The 26,444-nt window shown below is 49.0% G+C and overlaps 1 protein-coding gene across 3 annotated transcripts in view; it reads left to right on the top strand.

The window, feature by feature from the left end:
• C1_1H2orf81 (chromosome 1_1 C2orf81 homolog) overlaps positions 1-24,331 on the top strand; it is a 102,000-nt gene extending 77,669 nt beyond the window's left edge. For 2 of the 3 annotated variants that reach the window (XM_069204224.1, XM_069204395.1), the window contains 2 exons: positions 8,989-9,207; positions 22,562-24,331. In XM_069204224.1, the coding sequence (XP_069060325.1) occupies positions 8,989-9,207; positions 22,562-23,674 (1,332 nt within the window). In that variant the 3' untranslated portion in view covers positions 23,675-24,331. The remainder of the gene's footprint in view (positions 1-8,988; positions 9,208-22,561) is intronic. The other variant, XM_069204301.1, reaches the window with a different exon arrangement.
• The last annotated feature ends 2,113 nt before the right edge of the window (positions 24,332-26,444 follow it).

The following is a 26,444-nucleotide window of genomic DNA, read 5'->3' as shown; positions in this document are numbered from 1 at the left end:
CATGCTGTATCCAGTCTAGCCGCCTATTGGCTTTGACATTGCATGCCTATTGACTTTGACATGATATTAGACATTGCATTTTGTATTCAGCTTGGCTGCCTGTTGGCTTTGACATGATATTATACATTGCATTTTGTATTCAGCTCAGCTGCCTATGGGCTTTGACATGATATAAGACATTGCATTTTGTATTCAGCTTAGATGCTTATTGGCTTTGACATGACACTAGACATTGCATTTGATATTTAGGTTAGCTGCCCATTGCCTTTAACGTGGAGTTAGACATTGCAGTTGAGAATCCAAGCTGTATTTTTCCAAGCTGTGTTTTTGCACCAGAGAACCAAGATGTTTTTCTCACAGTAGACTAGACATGATAAGAGAGAGTACATGGGTGTTGTTTTTCTCTCCGCTGGAGCTTGGGAACAGGAGTAGTCTTGGAGACCTGGCCAGTCTCCAAAAGGCTTGCTCAGTTTCCCAGGTCTGAGGGGAGGGGGCACACCTTTGTAACGAATGTAACAGGCTGCAGAGGGTCAGATTCGAATCTGCCGGACCTCGTGCTGGAGCTTGGCGCCAGCTGCCAGCAATCCCGTGTGGGTAGATGAATCTCTCTTTCTCGCAGCTGACAGGGGTCATCAGCTTGCAGACCTTAGAAAGATGAAGCTGTAGATAGTTCCCACACGGTGAAGTATTTGTTTTGCTTTGCATTCAATATCTTATAAATATAACCTGCTGTGTATATTGCAAACTGATATATTTTGTTTGATTAACGCGGACTTGAAAGCTACTAATTCGTCATACATAAAAATTGGGGTTGGGGAAGAATTAACAACAATAAAAGTCTTCTTTGACCTCAGAAGTGCATTTCTGTTGTGTTATGTTAGTGCTTAGAAACCAGATAAGAGGAAAGCACTACAGTGGTGCTGCTTTGGGACTCCTCACGGTCTTTCCCGCCTCCCCCTTGTCAGTCTGGTCATACCGGGATCGCCTTGGGTGTGCACTTCAGTGTCTTAGTTTCTATATTTCTATATTTGTGCATATATACATAGTTGCAATTCTGGTTATTTGCAAGTTTTCAAACTGTTCATGATGGTATGCAGCTTTTACGGAGGTCTGTAAAAGTTCTATATAAAGGTTTTTTATAAAGGTTTATTGTTAGGATCATGGAGTGTTTAGATTGTCGATCTTTTTCTATCCGTCTCAAAGGCACGTCAAAAATGGCGTAAACTGACGTCAGCACGCCGGCGAGGGCCTCTTATTGCCACAATGACGTCAGGCGGAGCCACGTGGAGTCGGGCAATTATGACGTCCTCGCTGACGTGCAGAGCTAGAGAGAAGTTTCCGTCGAATGCTACGCATGGGGAGAATTCATTAGGTGAGGAATCCACAGGTAGCAAGTGTATCCACCAGAAAAAGCGTTACCGAAGGTAAGTAACTTGCTCTACGAGGCCAATCTCTTGGACTTTAGGTAAGTTATGGGCATGGGTCAGGACCACACCAACAGGTCACACCATTCGGCACTGGGACGGCCGGGCACAGGGGTGTAGTACAGCATCGGATGCCCAAGGTTACGGAACGGAGATCGGTCTGATCGGGAAGATGCTGCAGGTGAGGACTGGGAGTCCAGTCTGGAGAAACCAACAAGTGGGTTCCAATCATGAGATGTCCATGGGCTATGGGGACACCTCGGGTCCTCTTCTCCATGGGCCAAGGTCTCCTAACATCAAGATGCCAGATTTCCAAAAATTGTGTCCACCTTTGGCAGCTCACCTCAGGGGTGGGTCTGACTTAAGGGGGTGGATACACCTCCCTTAATATGGGATTTCCAGCTGGTCCAGGTGCCAGATGGGCAGTGGGGCAGGGGTTGGCATCTCTCCTGTGAGTGAAGTCAGATCTGCATACCAAGAGCGGATGGGCCTCTTTGAAGCCCCCTGCTTTGAAATGCTGATTTGTAGGTCACCCTGTTTGGTGAGTTTTGTAAAACACCTCTCCCAGAGCAGGCTTTGTGATTGACCGCCCACAAGCACAGGCCCTCACCCTAGGAGGTCAACAACGTATCTGGTTGTGGCAGACTGGGTAAAACTGGCCAGTCCCCACAGGGACAGTTGGTAGGTTTTCAGGTGGCACCTCTAAGGTGCCCTCTGGGTGCATGTATTGGAATCAATACGAGATGTTTGATACCAAACGTCCCTATCTTTAGTGAAGCCATCATGTAGCTGAGGAACTCGTATTGACCCGTGTCCAGCACTTGGACTTAAAATGGCTGCTCTGTTCACTCTCCATGTCTAAGAATTGACAAAGACATTGCAGGGGCATATCTGCTCACGTGGATATGTCTTGACGTGATATAATGCATTCTACTTCGGGCTGTGCTGCCTGCTGTAGGGGTGACGTACATATACTGCAAGCAGTGTAAGGAGACATGGTGCACATGTGGTGTGCCATATTGTGTTTGTAGGAGGCTGGCTCAGTATATGGTGTACACCTATAGGTGAGGCACCCTGTACTGAGTCCAGGCATAGTGTTGGTGGCTCCAGATAACCAGAGCTCTCATACGGGTAGCTGTGAAGAGCAGTGAAGGCTTACCCAGGAGGGTGTAAAGTGGTTGCAAATATCACACAGGTCAGTTAGTGAAGTACACACAGGAGAGAACCACACCAGTGTTAGAAAAATATGCAATATTTATTATAACATAGCCTTGTAGACTGTAACAAAAGGAGCCATTGGCGGTGGGGTCAGGGCGTGGATAAGCGTATTCTACTGAGGGGTGGAGTACACTTCTACAACATACCCTTGTAGACTGGAACAAAAGGAGCCATCGGCGGTGGGGTCAGGGCGTGGACAAGCGTATCCTACTGTGGGGTGGAGTACACTTCTACAACATACCCTTGTGACTGGAACAAAATGTGCCATAGGTGGTGGGGTCAGGACGTGGACAAGCGTATCCTACTGAGGGGTGGAGAACACTTCTACAGCATACCCTTGCAGACTGCAACAAAAGGAGCCATCAGTGGTGGGGTCAGGGCGTGGGCAAGCGTATCCTACTTTGGATACCGTAGACTGGAACTGAAGGTACTATTGGTTGCGGGTCAGGGCGTGGATACGCGTATCCTACTGAGGGGTGGAGTACACTTCTACGACATACCCTTGTAGACTGCAACAAAAGGAGCCATCGGTGGTGGGGTCAGCACGTGCACAGGCGCATCCTATGTGTGGGGTGGAGTACCCTTCTACAACATACCCTTGTAGACTGGAACAAAAGTAGCCATCGGTGGTGGGGTCAGGGCATGCAGAAGCGTCTCCGACTGCGGGGTGGACTACACTTCGACAACATACTCTTGTAGACTGCAGCAAGAGAAGCCATCGGTGGTGGGGTCAGGGCGTGGACAGGCATATCCTACTGTGGGGTGGAGTACACTTCTACAACATACCCTTGTAGACTGGAATAAAAGGATCCATCAGTGGTGGGGTCAGGGCATGCAGAAGCATCTCCGACTGCGGGGTGGACTACACTTCTACAACATACCCTTGTAGACTGCAGCAAGAGAAGCCATCGGTGGTGGGGTCAGGGTATGGACAAGCGTGTCCTACTTTGGGGTGGAGTACACTTCTACAACATACCCTTGTAGACTGGAACAAAAGGAGCCATCGGTAGCGGGTTCAGGCCACGCACAACCGTATCCTACTTTGGAGACTTGTAGACTGGAACTGAAGGTACTATTGGTTGTGGGTCAGGGCGCGTGGATAAGCGTATCCTACTGAGGGGTGGAGTACACTTCTACAACATACCCTTGTAGACTGGAATAAAAGGATCCATCGGTGGTGGGGTCAGGGCATGTAGAAGCATCTCCGACTGCGGGTGGACTACACTTCTACAACATACCCTTGTAGACTGCAGCAAGAGAAGCCATCGGTGGTGGGGTCAGGGTGTGGACATCCGTATCCTACTGTGGGGTGGAGTACACTTCTACAACATACCCTTGTGGCTGGAACAAAAGGAGCCATCGGCGGCGGCGTCAGGGCGTGGACAAGCATATCCTACTGAGGGGTGGAATACACTTCTACAACATACCCTTGTAGACGGCAACAAAAGGAGCCATTGGCTGTGGGATCAGGGCGTGGACAGGCGTATCCTACTGTGGGGTGGAGTACACTTCTACAACTTACCCTTGTAGACTGGAACAAAATGAGGCATCGGCGGCGGGGTCAGGGTGTGGACAAGCATATCCTACGGTGGGGTGGAGTACACTTCTACAACATACCCTTGTGACTGGAACACAAGGAGACGTCGGTGCAGGGGTCAGGGCGTGGACACGCGTATCCTACTGTGGGGTGGAGTACACTTCTACAACATACCCTTGCAGACTGAAACCAGAGGAGCCATCGGTGGTGGGGTCAGGGCGTGGACAAGCTTATCCTACTGTGGGGTGGACTACACTTCTACAACATACCCTTGTAGACTGGAACAAAAGGAGCCATCGGTGGTGGGGTCAGAGTATGGACAAGCGTGTCCTACTTTGGGATGGAGTACACTTCTACAACATACCCTTGTAGACTGGAACAAAAGGAGCCATCGGTAGCGGGTTCAGGCCACGCACAACCGTATCCTACTTTGGAGACTTGTAGACTGGAACTGAAGGTACTATTGGTTGTGGGTCAGGGCGCGTGGATAAGCGTATCCTACTGAGGGGTGGAGTACACTTCTACAACATACCCTTGTAGACTGGAATAAAAGGATCCATCGGTGGTGGGGTCAGGGCATGTAGAAGCATCTCCGACTGCGGGTGGACTACACTTCTACAACATACCCTTGTAGACTGCAGCAAGAGAAGCCATCGGTGGTGGGGTCAGGGTGTGGACATCCGTATCCTACTGTGGGGTGGAGTACACTTCTACAACATACCCTTGTGGCTGGAACAAAAGGAGCCATCGGCGGCGGCGTCAGGGCGTGGACAAGCATATCCTACTGAGGGGTGGAATACACTTCTACAACATACCCTTGTAGACGGCAACAAAAGGAGCCATTGGCTGTGGGATCAGGGCGTGGACAGGCGTATCCTACTGTGGGGTGGAGTACACTTCTACAACTTACCCTTGTAGACTGGAACAAAATGAGGCATCGGCGGCGGGGTCAGGGTGTGGACAAGCATATCCTACGGTGGGGTGGAGTACACTTCTACAACATACTCTTGTAGACGGCAACAAAAGGAGCCATCGGCAGTGGGGTCAGGGCGTGGACAGGCGTATCCTACTGTGGGGTGGAGTACACTTCTACAACTTACCCTTGTAGACTGGAACAAAAGGAGCCATCGGTGGTGGGGTCAGAGTATGGGCAAGCGTGTCCTACTTTGGGATGGAGTACACTTCTACAACATACCCTTGTAGACTGGAACAAAAGGAAATATTAGTGGCGAGGCCAGGGCGTGGACAAGCGTATCCTACTGTGGGGTGGAGTACACTTCTACAACATACCCTTGCAGACTGCAACAAAAGGAGCCATCAGTGGTGGGGTCAGGGCGTGGGCAAGTGTATCCTACTTTGGAGACCGTAGACTGGAACTGAAGGTACTATTGGTCGCGGGTCAGGGCGTGGATAAGGGTATCCTACTGAGGGGTGGAGTACACTTCTACGACATACCCTTGCAGACTGCAACAAAAGGAGCCATTGGTGGTGGGGTCAGGGCGTGCACAGGCGCATCCTATGTGTGGGGTGGAGTACCCTTCTACAACATACCCTTGTAGACTGGAACAAAAGTAGCCATCAGTGGTGGGGTCAGGGCATGCAGAAGCGTCTCCGACTGCGGGGTGGACTACACTTCGACAACATACCCTTGTAGACTGCAGCAAGAGAAGCCATCGGTGGTGGGGTCAGGGCGTGGACAGGCGTATCCTACTGTGGGGTGTAGTACATTTCTACAACATACCCTTGTAGACTGGAATAAAAGGATCCATCAGTGGTGGGGTCAGGGCATGCAGAAGCATCTCCGACTGCGGGGTGGACTACACTTCTACAACATACCCTTGTAGACTGCAGCAAGAGAAGCCATCGGTGGTGGGGTCAGGGTATGGACAAGCGTGTCCTACTTTGGGGTGGAGTACACTTCTACAACATACCCTTGTAGACTGGAACAAAAGGAGCCATCGGTAGCGGGTTCAGGCCACGCACAAGCGTATCCTACTTTGGAGACTTGTAGACTGGAACTGAAGGTACTATTGGTTGTAGGTCAGGGCGCGTGGATAAGCGTATCCTACTGAGGGGTGCAGTACACTTCTACAACATACCCTTGTAGACTGGAATAAAAGGATCCATAGGTGGTGGGGTCAGGGCATGCAGAAGCGTCTCCGACTGCGGGGTGGACTACACTTCGACAACATACCCTTGTAGACTGCAGCAAGAGAAGCCATCAGTGGTGGGGTCAGGGCGTGGATAGGCGTATCCTACTGTGGGGTGGAGTACACTTCTACAACATACCCTTGTGGCTGGAACAAAAGGAGCCATCGGCGGCGGCGTCAGGGCGTGGACAAGCATATCCTACTGAGGGCTGGAGTACACTTCTACAACATAGCCTTGGAGACGGCAACAAAAGGAGCCATCGGCGGTGGGGTCAGGGCGTGGACAGGCGTATCCTACTGTGGGGTGGAGTACACTTCTACAACTTACCCTTGTAGACTGGAACAAAATGAGGCATCGGCGGCGGGGTCAGGGTGTGGACAAGCGTATCCTACGGTGGGGTGGAGTACACTTCTACAACATACCCTTGTGACTGGAACACAAGGAGACGTCGGTGCAGGGGTCAGGGCGTGGACACGCTTATCCTACTGTGGGGTGGAGTACACTTCTACAACATACCCTTGCAGACTGCAACAAGAGGAGCCATCGGTGGTGGGGTCATGGCGTGGACAAGCGTATCCTACTGTGGGGTGGACTACACTTCTACAACATACCCTTGTAGACTGTAACCAAAGGTACTATTGGTGGTGGATCAGGGCGTGGATAAGTATATCCTACTGAGGGGTGGAGTACACTTCTACAACATACCCTTGTAGACTGGAACAAAAGGAGCCATCGGTGGTGGGGTCAGGGTATGGACAAGCGTGTCCTACTTTGGGATGGAGTACACTTCTACAACATACCCTTGTAGACTGGAACAAAAGGAGCCATCGGTAGCGGGTTCAGGCCACGCACAAGCGTATCCTAGTTTGGAGACTTGTAGACTGGAACTGAAGGTACTATTGGTTGTGGGTCAGGGCGCGTGGATAAGCGTATCCTACTGAGGGGTGCAGTACACTTCTACAACATACCCTTGTAGACTGGAATAAAAGGATCCATCGGTGGTGGGGTCAGGGCATGCAGAAGCGTCTCCGACTGCGGGGTGGACTCCACTTCGACAACATACCCTTGTAGAATGCAGCAAGAGAAGCCATCGGTGGTGGGGTCAGGGCGTGGACAGGCGTATCCTACTGTGGGGTGGAGTACACTTCTACAACTTACCCTTGTAGACTGGAACAAAAGGAGGCATCTGCGGCGGGGTCAGGGTGTGGACAAGCGTATCCTACTGAGGGGTGGAGTACACTTCTACAACATACCCTTGTGACTGGAACACAAGGAGATGTCGGTGCAGGGGTCAGGGCGTGGACACGCGTATCCTACTGTGGGGTGGAGTACACTTCTACAACATACCCTTGTAGACTGCAACAAAAGGATCCATGGTGGTGGGGTCAGGGCGTGGACAAGCATATCCTACTTTGGAGACTTGTAGACTGGAACCAAAGGTACTATTGGTGGCGGGTCAGGGCGTGGACAAGCATATCCTACTGAGGGGTTGAGTACACTTCTACAACATACCCTTGTAGACTGTAACCGAAGGTACTATTGGTGGTGGGTCAGGGCGTGGACAAGCGTATCCTACTGAGGGGTGGAGTACACTTCTACAACATACCCTTGTAGACTGGAACAAAAGGAGACGACGGTGGTGGGGTCAGGGTGTGGCCAAGCGTATCCTACTGAGGGGTCGAGATACACTTCTACAACATACCCTTGTAGACTGAAACAAAAGGAGCCTTCGGCAGCGGGGTGAGGGCGTGGACAAGCATATCCTACTGTGGGGTGGAGTACACTTCTACCACACACCCTTGTAGACTGGAACCAAAGTTACTATTAGTGGCACGTCAGGGCATCGATAAGCGTATCCTACTGTGGGGAGGAGTACACTTCTACAACATACCCTTGCAGACTGCAACAAAAAGAGCCATCGGTGGTGGGGTCAGGGCGTGGATAAGCGTATCCTACTGTGGGGTGGAGTACACTTCTACAACATACCCTTATAGACTGGAACAAAAGGAGCCATTGGTGGCGGGTTCAGGGGATGCGCAAGCGTATCCTACTTTGGAGACTTGTAGACTGGAACCAAACGTTCTATTGGTGGTGGGTCTGGTTGTAGATACGCGTATCCTACTGAGGGGTGGAGTACACTTCTACAACATACCCTTGTAGACTGCAACAAAACCATCCATTGGTGCTGGGGTCAGGGCATGGACAAGCGTCTCCTACTGTGGGCTGGACTACACTTCTACAACATACCCTTGTAGACTGGAACAAAAGGAGGCATGGGGGGGGGGGTCAGGGCGTGGACAAGCGTATCCTACTGTGGGGTGGAGTACACTTCTACCACATACCCTTGTAGACTGTAACTGATGCTGCTATTTGTGGTGGGTCAGGGCGTGGGCAAGCGTATTCTACTGTGGGGTGGAGATACACTTCTACAACATACCCTTGTAGACTGGAACCGAAGGTACTATTGGTGGTGGGTTAGGGAGTCTGTAAGCGTATCCTACTGTGGTAAACCCACCTGTTTTTTTATTTAGTAAGGAGGAAGGACATCCACCAAGAGTGCAGAATTTACCAGAGTGCGTAACATGTAGCCGTTTAAGGAGTATGCTGCTTGGTGTTCCATTTGGTCAGTCACTCATCCTGTTGTTGCATGTTTTTCAGAGTATCCCGTTCACTATCAGCCAAGCCAAGGAGGCCATGATCAAAATTGCAGAATGGCGGTTCTTAGTTTGTGATGAAGGGGAACCTGGCATTACCTTGGACTGCACGTGTGACTGGAAGGAAGATGAGGAACCACTACCGTGTGTCACTGATTCTTGGGCACAAGGGTCCGTGCCTGTGATCCACACAGGCTTGACTCCAAGGCCAGACGACACTCAGGTAAAATGTCTTTTTATTGATTTTAAAAATGCAAATTCAATAATTTTACAGTATTCTAATTAATGATCATGTGTATATCATCAAAATATATATTTTAATTTTGGATTCTCTGCCGAATACTTTAATGAAAAGTGTACGGAGAATTGCAAAATCAAAGTTTGGTCATCCTGTTTTACTACATGAGCGGTATGATCTCTAGTTTTATCCTGCATTTCAAAAACACTATAGTTTCCCTCTACCTGTCCCTTTATTTTAAATCAAATAATTGTTTTGGGGCAGATTTATGTACATTACAATTGCAGCCTCACACGTATGGGTTACAAGATTGCACTTCTTCTGAAAATTTTCTTTGAACAGCATTGGATGGAAATTGGTATTATTGTAAACCCTTTACCCACTGAAAGCCAACGGAACTATTTCAGAGGTGGTTCAACGTGGCACATTTGCCTATGATTAGGTAGATTTTGACACCTTCATTGTGTAGTCTTTGGAGTTTGTCCCTTAGGGCCTGATTTAGAGGTTGGCAGATGGGGTTTGTCAGATATCCCGTCCACCCGTATTACAATTCCATTATATCCAATGGGAATCGTAATATTGCGGACGGGATATCCATCATGTTTGTGAGGGAGTAACCTGTCCGCCAATCTCTAAATTAGCCCTTAGATTCTCGGGCCAGCCTGTGTAGATCAGTCAATTCATCCCAAAAAGAATAGTTTTTTCACTTTAGTTTGATGAGCTGATGAGGATTTACGCAGCGCATGGAAATTCCAATATGACCAACTTGACCATGGCAGCTAATTGTGGAGTGAATGAGAGATTTGAGTCAAAGGTGATCTCTAGAAGTTTTGTTTTCTGAAGTAGGGGCTTGGAGGCAGTCCTCTGTTTGGGAGGCCAATGGAACAGTAGAAAGGAAGTGTTTGGCCTCCAAAGACAAGGATTTCTGTGTTGGCATTGTCTAAGGAATTTATAGCTGATCCAGTGTTGAACAAGGTCTCTGCCATTAGTGATGCTGTTATCGTCCTCAGAATTGTCCTCTAGGCGGATGTAGGTGAGTGTAGATGTGTGTCGTCAGCACACATCTGAACTATATCTCGTGTAGATGAAGTTGCAGAGATGGGGCCACATGTACCAGCTGAACTGGAGTGGTAAAAGGCAGTGCTGAGACAACACAGCATATCATCTAAAATGAAATTCAGCTCTGCAGGAGTGAGCGGCACCAAAACTCTCGCTCAGTCTGAACAGAAGAATATGGTGATCAGTGGTGTCCTAGGTGGCCAACAGGTCAAGGAGAGTCATGGCTTTGTGTTTACTTTCATGATCTCTAGAAGTTCTATTTCTGAACTAGGGGCTAGGAGGCAGTCCCAAGGTTAGGAGGCCAATGAAATAGTAGAGAGGAAATGTTTTGTCCTCAAAGGGGAAGGATATCCATGTTAGTGTCTTGAATGCTCTTCTCTGAGGTTGCCAGAGCTGATCCCGTTCCACCAGCAGATCAGGTCCTGGTTGAGGATCATGAATCTGCTGGCTCTGTTTCATGTAACCTGGCAGGTGGCTGGTCACAGCTCTCACCAGAGCTTTGCTAGAATCACATACTTTCAGTTGCAGGCGATGACTGGCCAGCACTTGAAGACGTGCCGTGGGTTGCATTCGAAGTCGACGGTCTCTTTATGTTTCAAAGGGTTTGGGGGCAAGGCCTTACATAAGTCAGCCAAGGAGTAATGCCGGGTTAATGGAATCGACCTCATGTTTCAGGCACAATGTTGGACAGCAATCAATGAACATTAATCAAATAAAGACTGCTAGCAAGCACACTAGGAGGGGGTCAGGTGACCCACACCAGCTCTGCGATGGACACCACAGAGACAGCCCTAACAACAGCCGAGTCTTACGCAGGCTACCCTCAAAGAGCAATGATTCCTCCTCCCTTTGGGATGCAACTGTAGGTGAACCAGTACCTACATCACCAGTGAGTATATTGTGCCTGGTCTGTGCATCTCCAGCTCAATGTATAGCTGTCTGTGGGCAGACTCATGAATGGACTCACAAACACACAGAACTATGGGGACGGTAATTTGCAGACATACGTCGTAAAAACTGCAGTATCTGGAAAAAGTACGAAGGAGGTGTAGCCCAGAGAAACACCGCGATTTACCTGATTAACTCTGATGATGAATTATCCATTTGTACATCCCAATGGATAACAATGAAGTAAACCTCTTGCTAGCCTGAACTCAAACCCCTTTGACCAACTCCTCAATGTGTGTCAAGAGAGGGGCCACAGGGGTAAAAAGAGGGGTCTAGCGCAGCAACATGATGGATGAGCCCACGTCCATGGTCTCCAAGAAGGTTGGTTGAGGGCCAAGGACCACAGTGTCTGTGCCTCTGTTGGGCTGAAGCCGACTGTCACACTTGTAGAATATTACATACTCCTGTGAACGCCTGCTGTTCACCATCCTTAGAAGAGCACTGTCAGAAATAAGGCCATCATTATTATAGTTTTGGGTATCTGAAAAATCTATATTCAACAGAGACTTCAGTCCCTAAAGTGTGTTTAAATGGATCTGGAATTAACCTGGATTAAAGCAGTTGATGAAATGGTTGAGAATTTTTAGCAAACCTGAAGGCACTCTTTAACCCAAGGAGACAGACAAGGGTCACCAGGGCAAAGAGTCAAATGAATTGTCTTAATCCCAGTCCATACATCTGAACCAGCAGCGTCCTGCACTATCTGAACCACACGTGGGAAGTACAACCCCAGCATCCAGTGTCTTCTACAATCCGCAGACCTCATACTCTAGGGTCTTCCACAATTCCAGCCTCCACGGTCTTCCACAAACCCAGCTTCCAGGGTCTTGCATATTCCTAGGCTCCAGTGTTTCCCCAATGCCACCCTCTTACACAACACCAGCCTCCAGTGTCTCCCACAACCCAGCCTCTAGTGTCTCCCACAACCCTAGCCTGCAGGGGCCTCCACAGCCCCAGCCTCCAGGGTCTTCTGCATTCCCAGTCTCCACAGTCTTTCAGTCCCACAGCCCCCAGTGCTTTGCACAATACGAGCCTCCAGTGTCTCCCACAGCCTCAGCCTCCAGAGTCTTCCGTATTTCTGGCCTCCACAGTCTTCCAGTCCCACAGCCCCCAGTGCTTTGCACAATACCAGCCTACAGGGTCTTCCACAATCAGAGCCACCAGTGTCTTCCACAAACCCAGCCTCCAGGGTTTATACAGCCCCAGCCTCCACATGCCTAAACACTGTGGTCGCCCACTGATACAAACTAAAAAGGCGGTGCACCACTTAAAAAACAAATGTTTGAATGCAGTAACAAAGAGAGTCCAATTCTCCTGTAGTAGCGATGAAGCAAATCTTCGATTTATTTCTTTCCAATTCCAAAACCTTGTATTCGTACAGTGAACTTATTACGGCGTAAGATACATAGAAATGACAGCCAAAGCGTTTCGCCCATCAACATAGGGCTTCTTCAGGGCTAAGTGGTATCCAGTCGGTAATGATTAATAATGTTCAATGACATAGTCATTTGTCATATGCCGAAAAAGAAACTGGCATAATAGCTTGAGCAGGTTCCATGGCCGTTAACGCGGTCGAACAACGGTTCTTGCCATAGCGGGGCCGGCAATTACAAGCCGGTTCCGATGTGTAACAGCGTAAACTCAAAGTGCTTTCCTGCTAACACACATGTGTGTGTCCACGTGTGTGCTAAGCATGTGGTGACCCAGCACATTGCTTCATCGTGTTTGGTTTAACAAATGTTGATCCCTCCAGACTCCCAGTGGAGTTGATTTGCTGAGCTGATGGGGGTCGAGTGGGTTTGAAATAGCCCTGTTTGAAGGCTGGTACCAGCCCCCAGGCCCTGGAAGGAGAGAGTGATGTTAACAAGAAAGCTAAAAAAATAAAGCATTTTAGACCTTTGCTGTGGCTGTTCGTGTGTTTGTGGGATCAGACGAGGTGATGGATAAATTAGCTGCAGCATGAACACTGTTTCCCGAGGGAGCTGGGAGGAGATCCTGTCTCATGACTCTGCAGACAACCACCTTTCTGCCATATATAACTCCGGTTATTGTACAGAAGTGAGCAAACTCCTCTGTGTGTCCTTTGGGTGAACTGGGCCTGTTTGCAAGTTGCAGACATGGACTGGAAATTGAATAATGTTTGCATGTACTAATGAGGCATGAGCTGTTTCTCTTACAACGTGTACAGTCTCCCCACAAGGGACACATGCACTAAACCCACAGGACTATCTCTATGGCAATCCAAGAATAGTTATGCAGCTGGCTCTGGGTGGAGCATTCACACCACCTGTAACAGAGATGCCACAACAAAACCAAGCTAATCACTGGAGGGCATAGTGTGCCCTTGGCTGGCACTGCTCCTCTGCTGCTCTGTGGGGTACCCTCCTTGGCATCATCTCCTGGTAACACATCAGTAAACAAGCCTTAACCAGGTTGACTCGGTTGATTCCTCAGCAACATTCCACCCGGTCCCCTGACCTGGCAGATGGCACTCTGACCGTTGTAGAACCACACTGCACCCATTCTACTGGTCTGACTGGACACACTGTGGCCAGGGTGACCACCGAGCGGTGAATGTAAACAGGCGTTGGTAGGAGGCACTCTGACCGGTGTAGAACTACACTACACCCATTCTACTGGTCTGACTGGACACACTGTGGCCAGCGTGACCACTGAGCGGTGAATGTAAACAGGCGTTGGTAGGAGGCACTCTGACCGGTGTAGAACTACACTACACCCTTTCTACTGGTCTGACTGGACACACTGTGGCCGGGGTGACCACTGAGCGGTGAATGTAAACAGGCGTTGGTAGGAGGCACTCTGACCGGTGTAGAACCACACTACACCCATTCTACTGGTCTGACTGGACACACTGTGGCCAGGGTGACCACCGAGCGGTGAATGTAAACAGGCGTTGGTAGGAGGCACTCTGACCGGTGTAGAACCACACTACACCCATTCTACTGGTCTGACTGGACACACTGTGGCCGGGGTGACCACCGAGCGGTGAATGTAAACAGGCGTTGGTAGGAGGCACTCTGACCGGTGTAAAACTACACTACACCCATCCTACTGGTCTGACTGGACACACTGTGGCCAGGGTGACCACCGAGCGGTGATGACCACCGAGCGGTGAATGTAAACAGGCATTGGTAGGGAGCACTCTGACCGGTGTAGAACTACATTACACCCATTCTACTGGTCTGACTGGACACACTGTGGCCGGGGTGACCACCGAGCAGTGAATGTAAACAGGCATTGGTAGGGAGCACTCTGACCGGTGTAGAACTACATTACACCCATTCTACTGGTCTGACTGTACACACTGTGGCCAGGGTGACCACCGAGCGGTGAATGTAAACAGGCGTTGGTAGGGAGCACTCTGACCGGTGTAGAACTACATTACACCCATTCTACTGGTCTGACTGGACACACTGTGGCCGGGGTGACCACCGAGCGGTGAATGTAAACAGGCGTTGGTAGGAGGCACTCTGACCGGTGTAAAACTACACTACACCCATTCTACTGGTCTGACTGGACACACTGTGGCCGGGGTGACCACCGAGCAGTGAAGGTAAACAGGCATTGGTAGGGAGCACTCTGACCGGTGTAGAACTACACTACACCCATTCTACTGGTCTGACTGGACACACTGTGGCCAGCGTGACCACCGAGCGGTGAATGTAAACAGGCATTGGTAGGGAGCACTCTGACCGGTGTAGAACTACATTACACCCATTCTACTGGTCTGACTGGACACACTGTGGCCAGGGTGACCACCGAGCGGTGAATGTAAACAGGCGTTGGTATCAGGCACTCTGACTAGTGTAAAACTACACTACACCCATTCTACTGGTCTGACTGGACACACTGTGGCCAGGGTGACCACCGAGCGGTGAATGTAAACAGGCGTTGGTAGGGGGCACTCTGACTAGTGTAAAACTACACTACACCCATTCTACTGGTCTGACTGGACACACTGTGGCCAGGGTGACCACCGAGCGGTGAATGTAAACAGGCGTTGGTAGGAGGCACTCTGACCGGTGTAGAACCACACTACACCCATTCTACTAGTCTGACTGGACACACTGTGGCCAGGGTGACCACCGAGCGGTGAATGTAAACAGGCGTTGGTAGGAGGCACTCTGACTAGTGTAAAACTACACTACACCCATCCTACTGGTCTGACTGGGCACACTGTGGCCAGGGTGACCACCGAGCGGTGAATGTAAACAGGCGTTGGTAGGAGGCACTCTGACCGGTGTAAAAGTACACCCATTCTATTGGTCTGACTGGACACACTGTGGCCAGGGTGACCACCGAGCGGTGAATGTAAACAGGCGTTGGTAGGAGGCACTCTGACCGGTGTAAAACTACACTACACCCATCCTACTGGTCTGACTGGACACACTGTGGCCAGGGTGACCACCGAGCAGTGAAGGTAAACAGGCGTTGGTAGGAGGCACTCTGACCGGTGTAAAACTACACTACACCCATTCTACTGGTCTGACTGGACACACTGTGGCCAGCGTGACCACCGAGCGGTGAATGTAAACAGGCGTTGGTAGGGAGCACTCTGACCGGTGTAGAACCACAGTACACCCATTCTACTGGTCTGACTGGACATACTGTGGCCAGGGTGACCACCGAGCGGTGAATTTAAACAGGCGTTGGTAGAGGGCACTCTGACCGGTGTAAAACTACCCCCATTCTACTGGTCTGACTGGACACACTGTGGCCGGGGTGACCACTGAGCGGTGAATGTAAACAGGCATTGGTAGGAGGCACTCTGACCAGTGTAAAACTACACTACACCCATTCTAGAGGTTTGACCGTACACACTGCAGCCGGAGTGACCACCGAGCGGTGAATGGCAGAAAGCCGGGGTGGGGTGGGGGGGGGGGGGGGTGGCACTCTATCCAGTGTAAAACGACACCAGCACTCATTCTAGAGGTCTGACCATACACACTGCCGCCGGAGTGACCACCGAGCTGTGAATGGAAGCAGCTTTTAACTAGGGACAACCTGTCATCTCTTAGTCAGAGGCCCTGAACAGGCACCAATTCCTACCTTCTCGCTGAGATATCAACCCAGGAACCCCCAGGCCTCAGCCACAGTTTCAGTTTTCTTGCGCCTTCCACACAGGTTTTGGTCTTTGTGCCTCAGCTTCTTTTTCTTTAGTTTACCTCATTTCTTTGTCCAATCAAATTTATACGCTTAAGCATCTTGGTTCTGAATGACGGTACAGGGGCATTTGGGGTCTGTGTAGTGGTCCCCTAAAAATCCATGTAGTAGCCCCCTAGAATTTCCAGTAGATTGAGCCTTAAAGGTTTCAAGACTGGCTTCTCGTGGCACTCCTGGCCACACCTCCACCGAGCCTATAACTCAAGTTCAAAGGTCAATGGGGAGATCTCTTTTTCCAGTGATGATTTAGCATGGACCCTGGAGGAGGATGTGGTTTCATTTTTCATTCCAACATCAGAACCTTTCCAAAAAAGTAACCAAACAGTGGATTAAATGCGGCCACAGATCCTCACCGTTTTCCAGAAGTCAGACAGGCTGGAGTCCAATTACTTTTTGCCGCCACTTGAGCCAACATCAGGGCTGTGCAGCAATCCTCGGGTAGCAGGGCCCCCCGAAGGTAACATGGATCTGGGGGTCAATGCAGGCAGCTTTGTGTAACCTGAGGCTCATGGCTCCAACCTCGTGGGGCTGGGTGGCTGAGTGTCCTTAGAGACTTGGGAGGAACAGCAGCTTACCTCACGTGTCCCTGGTAGGGGAGACCCTTCCTGTGTTTACGAGTACAGATCCTTCCTGTGTTCACAAGTATCCCTGGTGGGGGGAGACCCTTACTGTGTTCACAAGTATGAGGAGGGGACCCTACCTTTCTTCACAAGTATCCCTGGTACGAGGAGACCCTTTCTGTGTTCACAAGTATGAGGAGGGGACCCTTTCTTTCTTCACAAGTATCCCTGGTAGGAGGAGACCCTTTCTTGATTCACAAGTATGTCTGATGGGAAGAGACCCTTTCTGTGTTCACAAGTATACCTGGTAGGAAGAGACCCTTTCTGGGTTCACAAGTATCTCTGATAGGAGGAGACCCTTTCTGTGTTCACAAGTATCCCTGGTAGGGGAGACCCTTTCTGGGTTCACAAGTATCCCTGGTAGGGGAGACCCTTTCTGTGTTCACAAGTATCTCTGGTAGGGGAGACCCTTTCGTTGTTCACAAGTATCTCTGGTAGGGGGAGACCCTTTCTGTGTTCACAAGTATAGATCCTTTCTGTGTTCACAAGTATTCCTGGTAGGGGGAGACCCTTTCTATGTCCACAAGTATCCCTCGTAGGGGAGACCCTTTCTATGTTCACAAGTATCCCTGGTAGGGTCGAGGAGACCCTTTCTGTATTCACAAGTATCCCTGGTAGGAGGAGACCCTTTCAGTGTTCACAAGTACCCCTGGTAGGAGGAGACCCTTTCTGTGTTCACAAGTATCTGTGGTAGGAAGAGACCCTGTCTTTCTGTGTTCAGAAGTATCCCTGGTAGTGGTAGACCTTTTCTGTGTTCACAAGTATCCCTGGTAGGGGAGACCCTTTCTGGGTTCACAAGTATCTGTGGTAGGAAGAGACCCTTTCTTTCTGTGTTCACAAGTATCCCTGGTAGGGGAGACCCTTTCTGTGTTCACAAGTATCCCTGGTACGAGGAGACCCTTTCTGTGTTCACAAGTATCCCTGGTAGGAGTAGACCCTTCCTGTGTTCACAAGTATCTCTATAGGAGGAGTCCATTTCTGTGTTCACAAGTATCCCTGGAAGGGGAGACCCTTTCTGTGTTCACAAGTATCCCTGGTAGGAGGAGACCCTTTCCGTGTTCACAAGTATCCCTGGTAGGGGAGACTCTTTCTGTGTTCACAAGTATCCCTGGTAGGAGGTGACCCTTTCTGGGTTCACAAGTATCCCTGGTACGTGGAGACCCTTTCTGTGTTCACAAGTATCCCTGGTAGGAGTAGACCCTTTCTGTGTTCACAAGTATCTCTATAGGAGTAGACCCTTTCTGTGTTCACAAGTATCCGTGATAGGGGAGACCCTTTCTGTGTTCACAAGTATCTCTGACAGGAGGAGACCCTTTCAGTGTTCACAAGTATCCCTGGTAGGAGGAGATCGTTTCTGTGTTAACAAGTATGAGGAGGGGACCCTTTCTTTGTTCACAAGTATGTCTGATGGGAAGAGACCCTTTCTGTGTTCACAAGTATCCCTTGTAGGAGGAGACCCTTTCTGGTTTCACAAGTATCTCTGATAGAAGGAGACCCTTTCTGTGTTCACAAGTATCCCTGGTAGGGGAGACCCTTTCTGTGTTGACAAGTATTCCTGGTAGGGGGAGACCCTTTCTGTGTCCACAAGTATCCCTGGTAAGGGAGACCCTTTCTATGTTCACAAGTATCCCTGGTAGGGGAGACCCTTTCGGTGTTCACAAGTATCTCTGGTAGGGGGAGACCCTTTCTGTGTTCACAAGTATAGCTCCTTTCTGTGTTCACAAGTATTCCTGGTAGGGGGAGACCCTTTCTATGTCCACAAGTATCCCTGGTAGGGGGAGACCCTTTCTGTGTTCACAAGTATTCCTGGTAGGGTCGAGGAGACCCTTTCTGTATTCACAAGTATCCCTGGTAGGAGGAGACCCTTTCAGTGTTCACAAGTATCCCTGGTAGGGGGAGACCCTTCCTGTTTTCACAAGTATCTGCGGTAGGAAGAGACCCTTTCTTTCTGTGTTCACAAGTATCCCTGGTAGTAGGAGACCTTTTCTGTGTTCTCAAGTATCCCTGGTAGGGGGAGACCCTTTCTGGGTTCACAAGTATCTGTGGTAGGAAGAGACCCTTTCTTTCTGTGTTCATAAGTATCCCTGGTAGGTGAGACCCTTTCTGTGTTCACAAGTATCCCTGGTACGAGGAGACCCTTTCTGTGTTCACAAGTATCCCTGGTAGGAGTAGACCCTTTCTGTGTTCACAAGTATCTCTATAGGAGGAGGCCCTTTCTGTGTTCACAAGTATCCCTGGTAGGGGAGACCCTTTCTGTGTTCACAAGTATCCCTGGTAGGAGGAGACCCTTTCCGTGTTCACAAGTATCCCTGGTAGGGGAGACTCTTTCTGTGTTCACAAGTTTCCCTGGTAGGAGGTGACCATTTCTGGGTTCACAAGTATCCCTGGTAGGGGAGACCCTTTCTGTGGTAACAAGTATCCCTAGTAGGAGGAGACCCTTTCCGTGTTCACAAGTATCCCTGGTAGGAGGAGACCCGTTCTGGGTTCACAAGTATCCCTGGTACGTGGAGACCCTTTCTGTGTTCACAAGTACCCCTGGTAGGAGTAGACCCTTTCTGTGTTCACAAGTACCCCTGGTAGGAGTAGACCCTTCCTGTTTTCACAAGTATCTCTATAGGAGACCCTTTCTGTGTTCACAAGTATCCCTGGTAGGGGAGACCCTCTCTGTGTTCACAAGTATCCCTGGTAGGGGAGACCCTTTCTGTGTTCACAAGAATCCCTGGTGGGGGGAGACCCTTTCTGTGTTCACAAGTATCCCTGTTGGGGGGAGACCCTTTCTGGGTTCACAATTATCCCTGGTAGGGGGAGACCCTTTCTGTGTTCACAAGTATCCCTGGTACGGGAGATCCTTTCTGTGTTCACAAGTATCCCTGGTAGGAGGAGACCCTTTCTGTGTTCACAAGTATCCTTTGTAGGGGAGACCTTTTCTGTGTTCACATCCCTGGTAGGGGAGACCCTTTCTGTGTTCACAAGAATCCCTGGTGGGGGGAGATCCTTTCTGTGTTCACAAGAATCCCTGGTGGGGGGAGACCCTTTCTGTGTTCACAAGTATCCCTGTTGGGGGGAGACCCTTTCTGTGTTCACAAGTATCCCTGTTGGGGGGAGACCCTTTCTGGGTTCACAAGTATCCCTGGTAGGGGGAGACCCTTCCTGTGTTCACAAGTATCCCTGGTAGGGGCAACCCTTTCTGTGTTTACAAGTATCCCTGGTAGGAGGAGACCCTTTCTGGGTTCACAAGTATCCCTGTTGGGTGGAGACCCTTTCTGGGTTCACAAGTATCCATTTGCTGGCTTTATTTGTTTTATCTGTCCGGCTTGAGTTCTTACCTTCTGTTGCCCAAACCTTATTTACAGTATCCTTCTGCATGCTTCCTTTCTGTAAACAGGCCTGTAAACCGTGTTCTTATCTCGTCACATTTGCTGTGCATTGAAAGCCCGAGGTGAAATGTCAGACGTGGTCTTCCGAGGGCGCTTGTTTACTTTTCTTTCTCTGGCTTCGAAGTGAGATGATTTATGTTACAATCTTGCTGGATACTGGGGGGCAGGAAAGAGTTGTTTAGCACACAACTACATTTAAATGAACTGTGTAAGTATTTCATATATCAGAGTTTGTAACACAAGTGAAGCACATTTTTTGTTGTTTCTAAAGTGTGTTGGAAACAAATACCTTAATATGATGAAAACAAATCATTACACTAGGTGATGCAATTTCCACACATTTTCGTCAGTGCACTATATAGTTAGTGAAACTGTATGTCTGTGCAAATGTAATGGCCATTTCAATTGGAAATGTGTGGTCTGTGATGGCAGTGTGCTACCACACCATGAATTCTCCACTCTACACCACTCCACTCTATTCTGCACCACTCCACCCCACTGCACTTTAGTGTGCACCACTCCACTCCACTCTGCACATGCCACTCAACGCCAGTGCACTCTACTCTGCACCCCTCCACTTTATATTACTACACACCACTGCACTCTGTACCACTCCACTCTATGCCACTCCACTCTACGCCACTTCACTCTACGCCACTTCACACTACAACTCTCTACTGTACCCTGTACCACTCTACTCTCTGTCAATGTACTCTCTGCCACTCTACTCTGCACCACTGCACTCTACACAACTCCACTCTATGCCACTCCAATCTAAGCCATTGTACTCTACGCCACTCTGCAACACTCCACTCTGCCACACCACTCTACGCCACACCACGCCACTGCACTCTACACCACTTCACACTACAACTCTCTACTCTACCCTGTACCACTCTACTCTATGCCACTCCACTCTACGCCACTTCACACTACAACTCTCTACTCTACACCACTCTACTCTATGCCAATGTACTCTCTGCCGCTCTACTCTACACCACTGCACTCTGTACCACTCTACACCACTCCAGTCTATGCCATACGACGCCACTGCACTCCACACCACTTTACTCTACGCCATTATACTCTATGCCACTCTACACAACTGCACTCTACCCTGCACCACTCCACTCTACTCTGAAACAATCGACTCCACTCTGCACTACTCTGCTCCACTCTATGCCACTGTACTCTTAAGCACTGCACTCTACGCCAATGCACTCTACTCAACTGCACTCTATGAGCCAGATATACAAAGCCATTTAGCATTTCTTAATGGTGCAAATCGCTATTTCGGGCCGTTTTAAATGCTAAATGGGCTTTTCAGATATACAAACCCCCTTAGGGAATCACAAATTGTGATTTCTCCCCAGGACAGTTTGCAAGCTGCAGTCCTCTAAATAGGAACTCGCAAGTAGGGATTACCTAATTGTGATTCCTATTGAGACGTACAAAGCATTTCATAAATGCGAATTGGGCATTTAGGAAATTCAATTCTATTGACTTCAAGTTGATGGTAATTATGTACAATTAAAAAAAACTAAAAAAACATCCAAAGATGCTTTTTTAAAAGTGCAGTAGAGCACACATATGCCCTTAGGGCATATGTGTGCTCTCCATGTGCCCCTTTATTTGTAGGGTGCATCACAAGGGGCCATTTGCCCAAAGCCATCCTAGGTTTTGCAATTCCAAAGTAGCGGTTTCTTAATGGAGTCACTATTTAGGAAATGCAAAATTGCATCTATGTACATCTGGCCCTGTGTCACCCCAGGGTCTGTCCCTAGCGAGGATTAACCTCCTCTCTCCTTCACTGCTAGTGTTTCCAATGATCGAATTTCTTTTATGTACAGGTTGATGTTTTGGTCTAATCACTTTGGTCTAATCACTAACATGCTAGGTTGCCTTTCCCTGGAACTTTGCATCAGATTTAGCAGCAGAGAGGTATGACCATTGCACAACCTGAATTTAAAATGCTACTTTGCAATCTTTGGTGCAAGGCTTTTCTGCCTCAGGCCTACTAACACTGAGGTTCGGATAGTGGCGCGTGACAAGGACACCATACTGTATGTTTTTCTGAATTTGCCTCTCAAAATATGACTCCAGTGACCGCTCTTCGTTTTGAGTTTTAACATGTTGTCTTTTCTGTTCAAGCAGGTGCTGCTCCCTGAGCCAGGCCCAGAAGAGAGTGCCACTAGTGTGCTTCGATCAGATGAAGAACTCGCACCAGAACCAGAAGGTCCTTCGCTGGTGCCGGAGTCCGAGCCAGGGACTGTATCTGCAGAAAGCCTGCCACAGCCAGGGCCCCCTGAAGCGAAAGGGTCAAAACCTCTCTGTAAGATACGAAAACCAGTTCTTCAGCCTGCTCCGCCTCCCAAGCAAGAAAAGCCCAAGAGAGAATTCCGTCCTTACCGTGGTCCCCTTCGCTCGGCCGGCCTGAAGAACATCACCAAATCCCTGGAGGACACGGAGAAGGAGATGCTGCTCCAGCAGCTGTCGCAGTCCTTGCTGAAGGAGGAGGCAGAAGATGGCTTCAACAACATCCATCTGCTTCCAACATCCTTCCACAACATCCTGAGGATCCAGCTGAACAGGCCCACTCAGAGCAAAGAAGTGGTCTATGATGAATTCGGCAGGCTCATCTCTGTGCCCAAGCTGGACCCCGCACGCTTACCTAAGCACTCAGTCAAGCCACAAGTTGAAGTCGTAGACCCACACTTGGAGACGGAGCGGCACGTTAAAGAAATGTCCAAATCCGGGGGCACGGCCACTGTTCAGCCAAGCAAGAGGAACAAGGCCTCCAACGCAAGCAAAGTATCTCCGTACAAGAGGCGCGGACTGCCACAGAGTGGCAGCTTTGACATCAGTACCTCTCCCGATGCCTCACCAAGACTCGCACTCACCAGTAAGGTCTTCAACCCATTGGATCAGAGCATCCAAGCCAAGGCGAAACATCAGCCATCTTCGCTTAGCCCCCTGGACATCAGCGGGCCAATCTCAATCAAAGCTGGTGTCCTACTGGAGTCCATGAAACTGGCTCCTGGCGTGATAGTCAGAGGCAGCGATGGCACAGACCGCAACTCCTGGCGTGCCACAAACCAGCAGGAGTGTGACGAATGGGAGTCAGAGGCCATGTTAAGACCCATGCGCACCACCCTGCCTTGCCCAAGCATTACAGTGGACCAGCTCCTCAAAAATCACATGCCTCAAGTGCGCCCCGTGGCCTCCTACCCAGCCTTTCTACCTCCCCTTAGAGGGCCTTCATAAGCACGTCCCCAGCCTGTGTGTCCTCTCTTAGGAGGCTTTCATAGGCACTTCCCCACCCTTTGTGCCCTTTCTTAGGGGGTCACTGATAGGCACGTCCCCAGCCTTTGTACCATCTCTTAAGGGGCCATCATAGGCACTTCCCTAGCCTTTGTACACTCTCTTAGGATGGCACTGATAGGCACTTCCCCAGCCTTTGTACCCTCTCTTAGGGGGGCACTGATAGGCACTTCCCCAGCCTTTTTACCATCTCTTAGGGGGCCATCATAGGCACTTCCCCAGCCTTTGTACCCTCTCTTAGGGGGGCACTGATGAACACTTCCCCAGCCTTTGTACCCTCTCTTAGGGGGCCGTCATAGGCCTCTGTCCCTCTTCCATTGGTAGTTCAGTAAGCGACAATCTAAAGTGGTGTCTAGCAGAATGAGCCTGTCTTGCTAGTAGCCATCAGAGACCTGATTTTAATTAAATATGTTGGTAGAGTTGCATGAATCACAGCTCTGGGTGCCTTGTAGAAAATGCCAAATACTTATGCAGCATTCATACATAAATAGTTTGGCTTCTCCTGATACGACAAGTCAAGCAGGTTTCTTAACTTCTGCAGCAAGATAACAAACGTCACGTGTATACCTGTAAATCAATAAATAGAGTATATTTATGAAACGGGTGTGATCTGCATTCCTGCTGCACAGGCTTGTCCCGCTCTCGTAGGTGACTGTTTACTCGGGGCTTCTTCACTCTACTTTACACAGCTTCTGTCCTTTACTCCTAAAGTTCTGTCCTGTGGTTCTATTTCTCCAGTACTGGATCTTTCATAGATTCACATGCTTGAATCATACCATGTCATCGAAGGGATATACTTGGCATTTAATGTAAGAAAAAGTTCACTTTAAAAACTTTTCCTTATCATTTAAAAAGAACCGAAGTTCAGCCAATCAGGCGACAACACCCTCTAGAACAGGTGTCTTCAACCTGAGGGGTGGGGCCTCCTAGGGAGGCCTCAAATGATCCTAGGGGGGACGCCAGGCTCTGGCCAAAAGAAGCATTATGCTGATAACAGGGCTTTGTTTTAATCTGAAGAAACTGAGCAGCGGTAAACCACTCTGTAATGGGCCATCACTGACATGTATTGTCATTTATATCCAAGCTGGGAGTATGTGTCAAAAGGGAAGGAACCCCAAATACTCTTCAAATCCCCACCCCTACTTCTAATGACAACACTGTGAATACTTTTACACGTTAGTAACGCCTGCCTGACCCAAACAGTATGTTTGGCATCATGTATTTGATTGCATTTTTAAAACGGTAACAGAACTTAAATGCAATGTTCAAATACGCCTAGACGTATTTAAACATTGCCAATTTAATAGAATTATTGTGAAAAATTTGGAGGGGGGGCCCCCAATGATTTTTTTCTGACTGGGGTGGAGGGGGTGCAGCATTAAAAAGTTTGAAGACCACTGCTCTAGAATATTCACCACAGATGCACATCGTGTGATGGGAGTCTCCCTCATCTTTTCTCGGTTTACTGCAGTTTTCTGTAATTTGGAGAATAATTCACTTCAGGACAAGACTAGTACCACAGAGAAAGGACTATTCAGGTCATGTGGGTCATGTAGAAAGAAGAGTCCACACAAGGAATGCATCTGCTGCCTACATCCCGAGCACAAGGCTAACGACTGTAAATATATTGCACTTTTTCTAAAAAAAAAAAAATTCAAAGGACAGAGAGGAAAGATTTTTCATTTGGCTTCAAAATTTCAAATCCAAGTAAAACCTTCTATCTGAGGAGGACAGTGATCATTCCTCGAAGACTGAAACGTCCCGCAAGAGGGATAGGTCTCGGGAGAGAGTGCATCCAGGGTCACCTAAAAAGATACCGAAGAATACTCACCTTGGGTCAGAGGAGAGTCCACATCCATCAAGAAAGTAAAACATCTCCTCAGAAAAGGTTCAATCTGAAGCTACCACTCCCTTAGTAGTAGGAGAGTACTTTATTCTGTTCAATTAAAAACCATAAAAGACATCAAATATATAAAAGCATACACATTTCCCAATCATATAATAAATAACAACATTAATAAGAGTTTTGTATACCAAAAGCAGCATATATATAAATTAACACAGCCTGTATTGTCTCTTCATCTCCCACATTGTATGGATAAGAGAAAGCAAGGTAATTAGACCTAATGCCCTTGGATAAAAAGATATGACATAAAATCTTCTTCTGGGTGCAGTATAGAGGGTACAAAGGAGAACAAAGTGCAGAGTGTTTTGAGGTGTTTCGCCATCACAGCAGCACGGCGCAAATTTCCTAAACCAGTAGGGAATGCTACTAAATAGTGTATTATATTCAGACATAGCCTGGTAAGTAAAAACCTATGCCGCTCGGAACTAATAGTGCCCAGGTATAACATAGGGTGTAGTTGCTGTAGCGGGTCCTCCCCTGATCGGACTGTGGCCATATTTAGTTTTGGGTCATGAATTAAATGCCAGTATGTCTCCTTAATCCTTTTAATATCTCGTCTCACCAGAAGATCCGGGGTGAGGAAGAACTCCCCTATCCCAAGGCAGAAAAAAAGTAGAATGAACATATCTGAGCCAGGGTATGTCCATCGATCGTGATAATGGGAGACAATCCTGGATCACTGATCTACACAAGTGGGCGTCAGGATTTGACCAAACTTTTAGCCATAACAATGCGGGTTGAAGCTTTATATAATCAGATACACTCCTCAAGCCCACGTCTTCATGACAAAACATTGCTGGGGTTGAT

The sequence above is a fragment of the Pleurodeles waltl genome, chromosome 1_1 (assembly GCF_031143425.1).
Source record: "Pleurodeles waltl isolate 20211129_DDA chromosome 1_1, aPleWal1.hap1.20221129, whole genome shotgun sequence".
Lineage (NCBI taxonomy): Eukaryota > Metazoa > Chordata > Amphibia > Caudata > Salamandridae > Pleurodeles > Pleurodeles waltl.
This window is presented reverse-complemented; position numbering and strand designations above follow the sequence as displayed.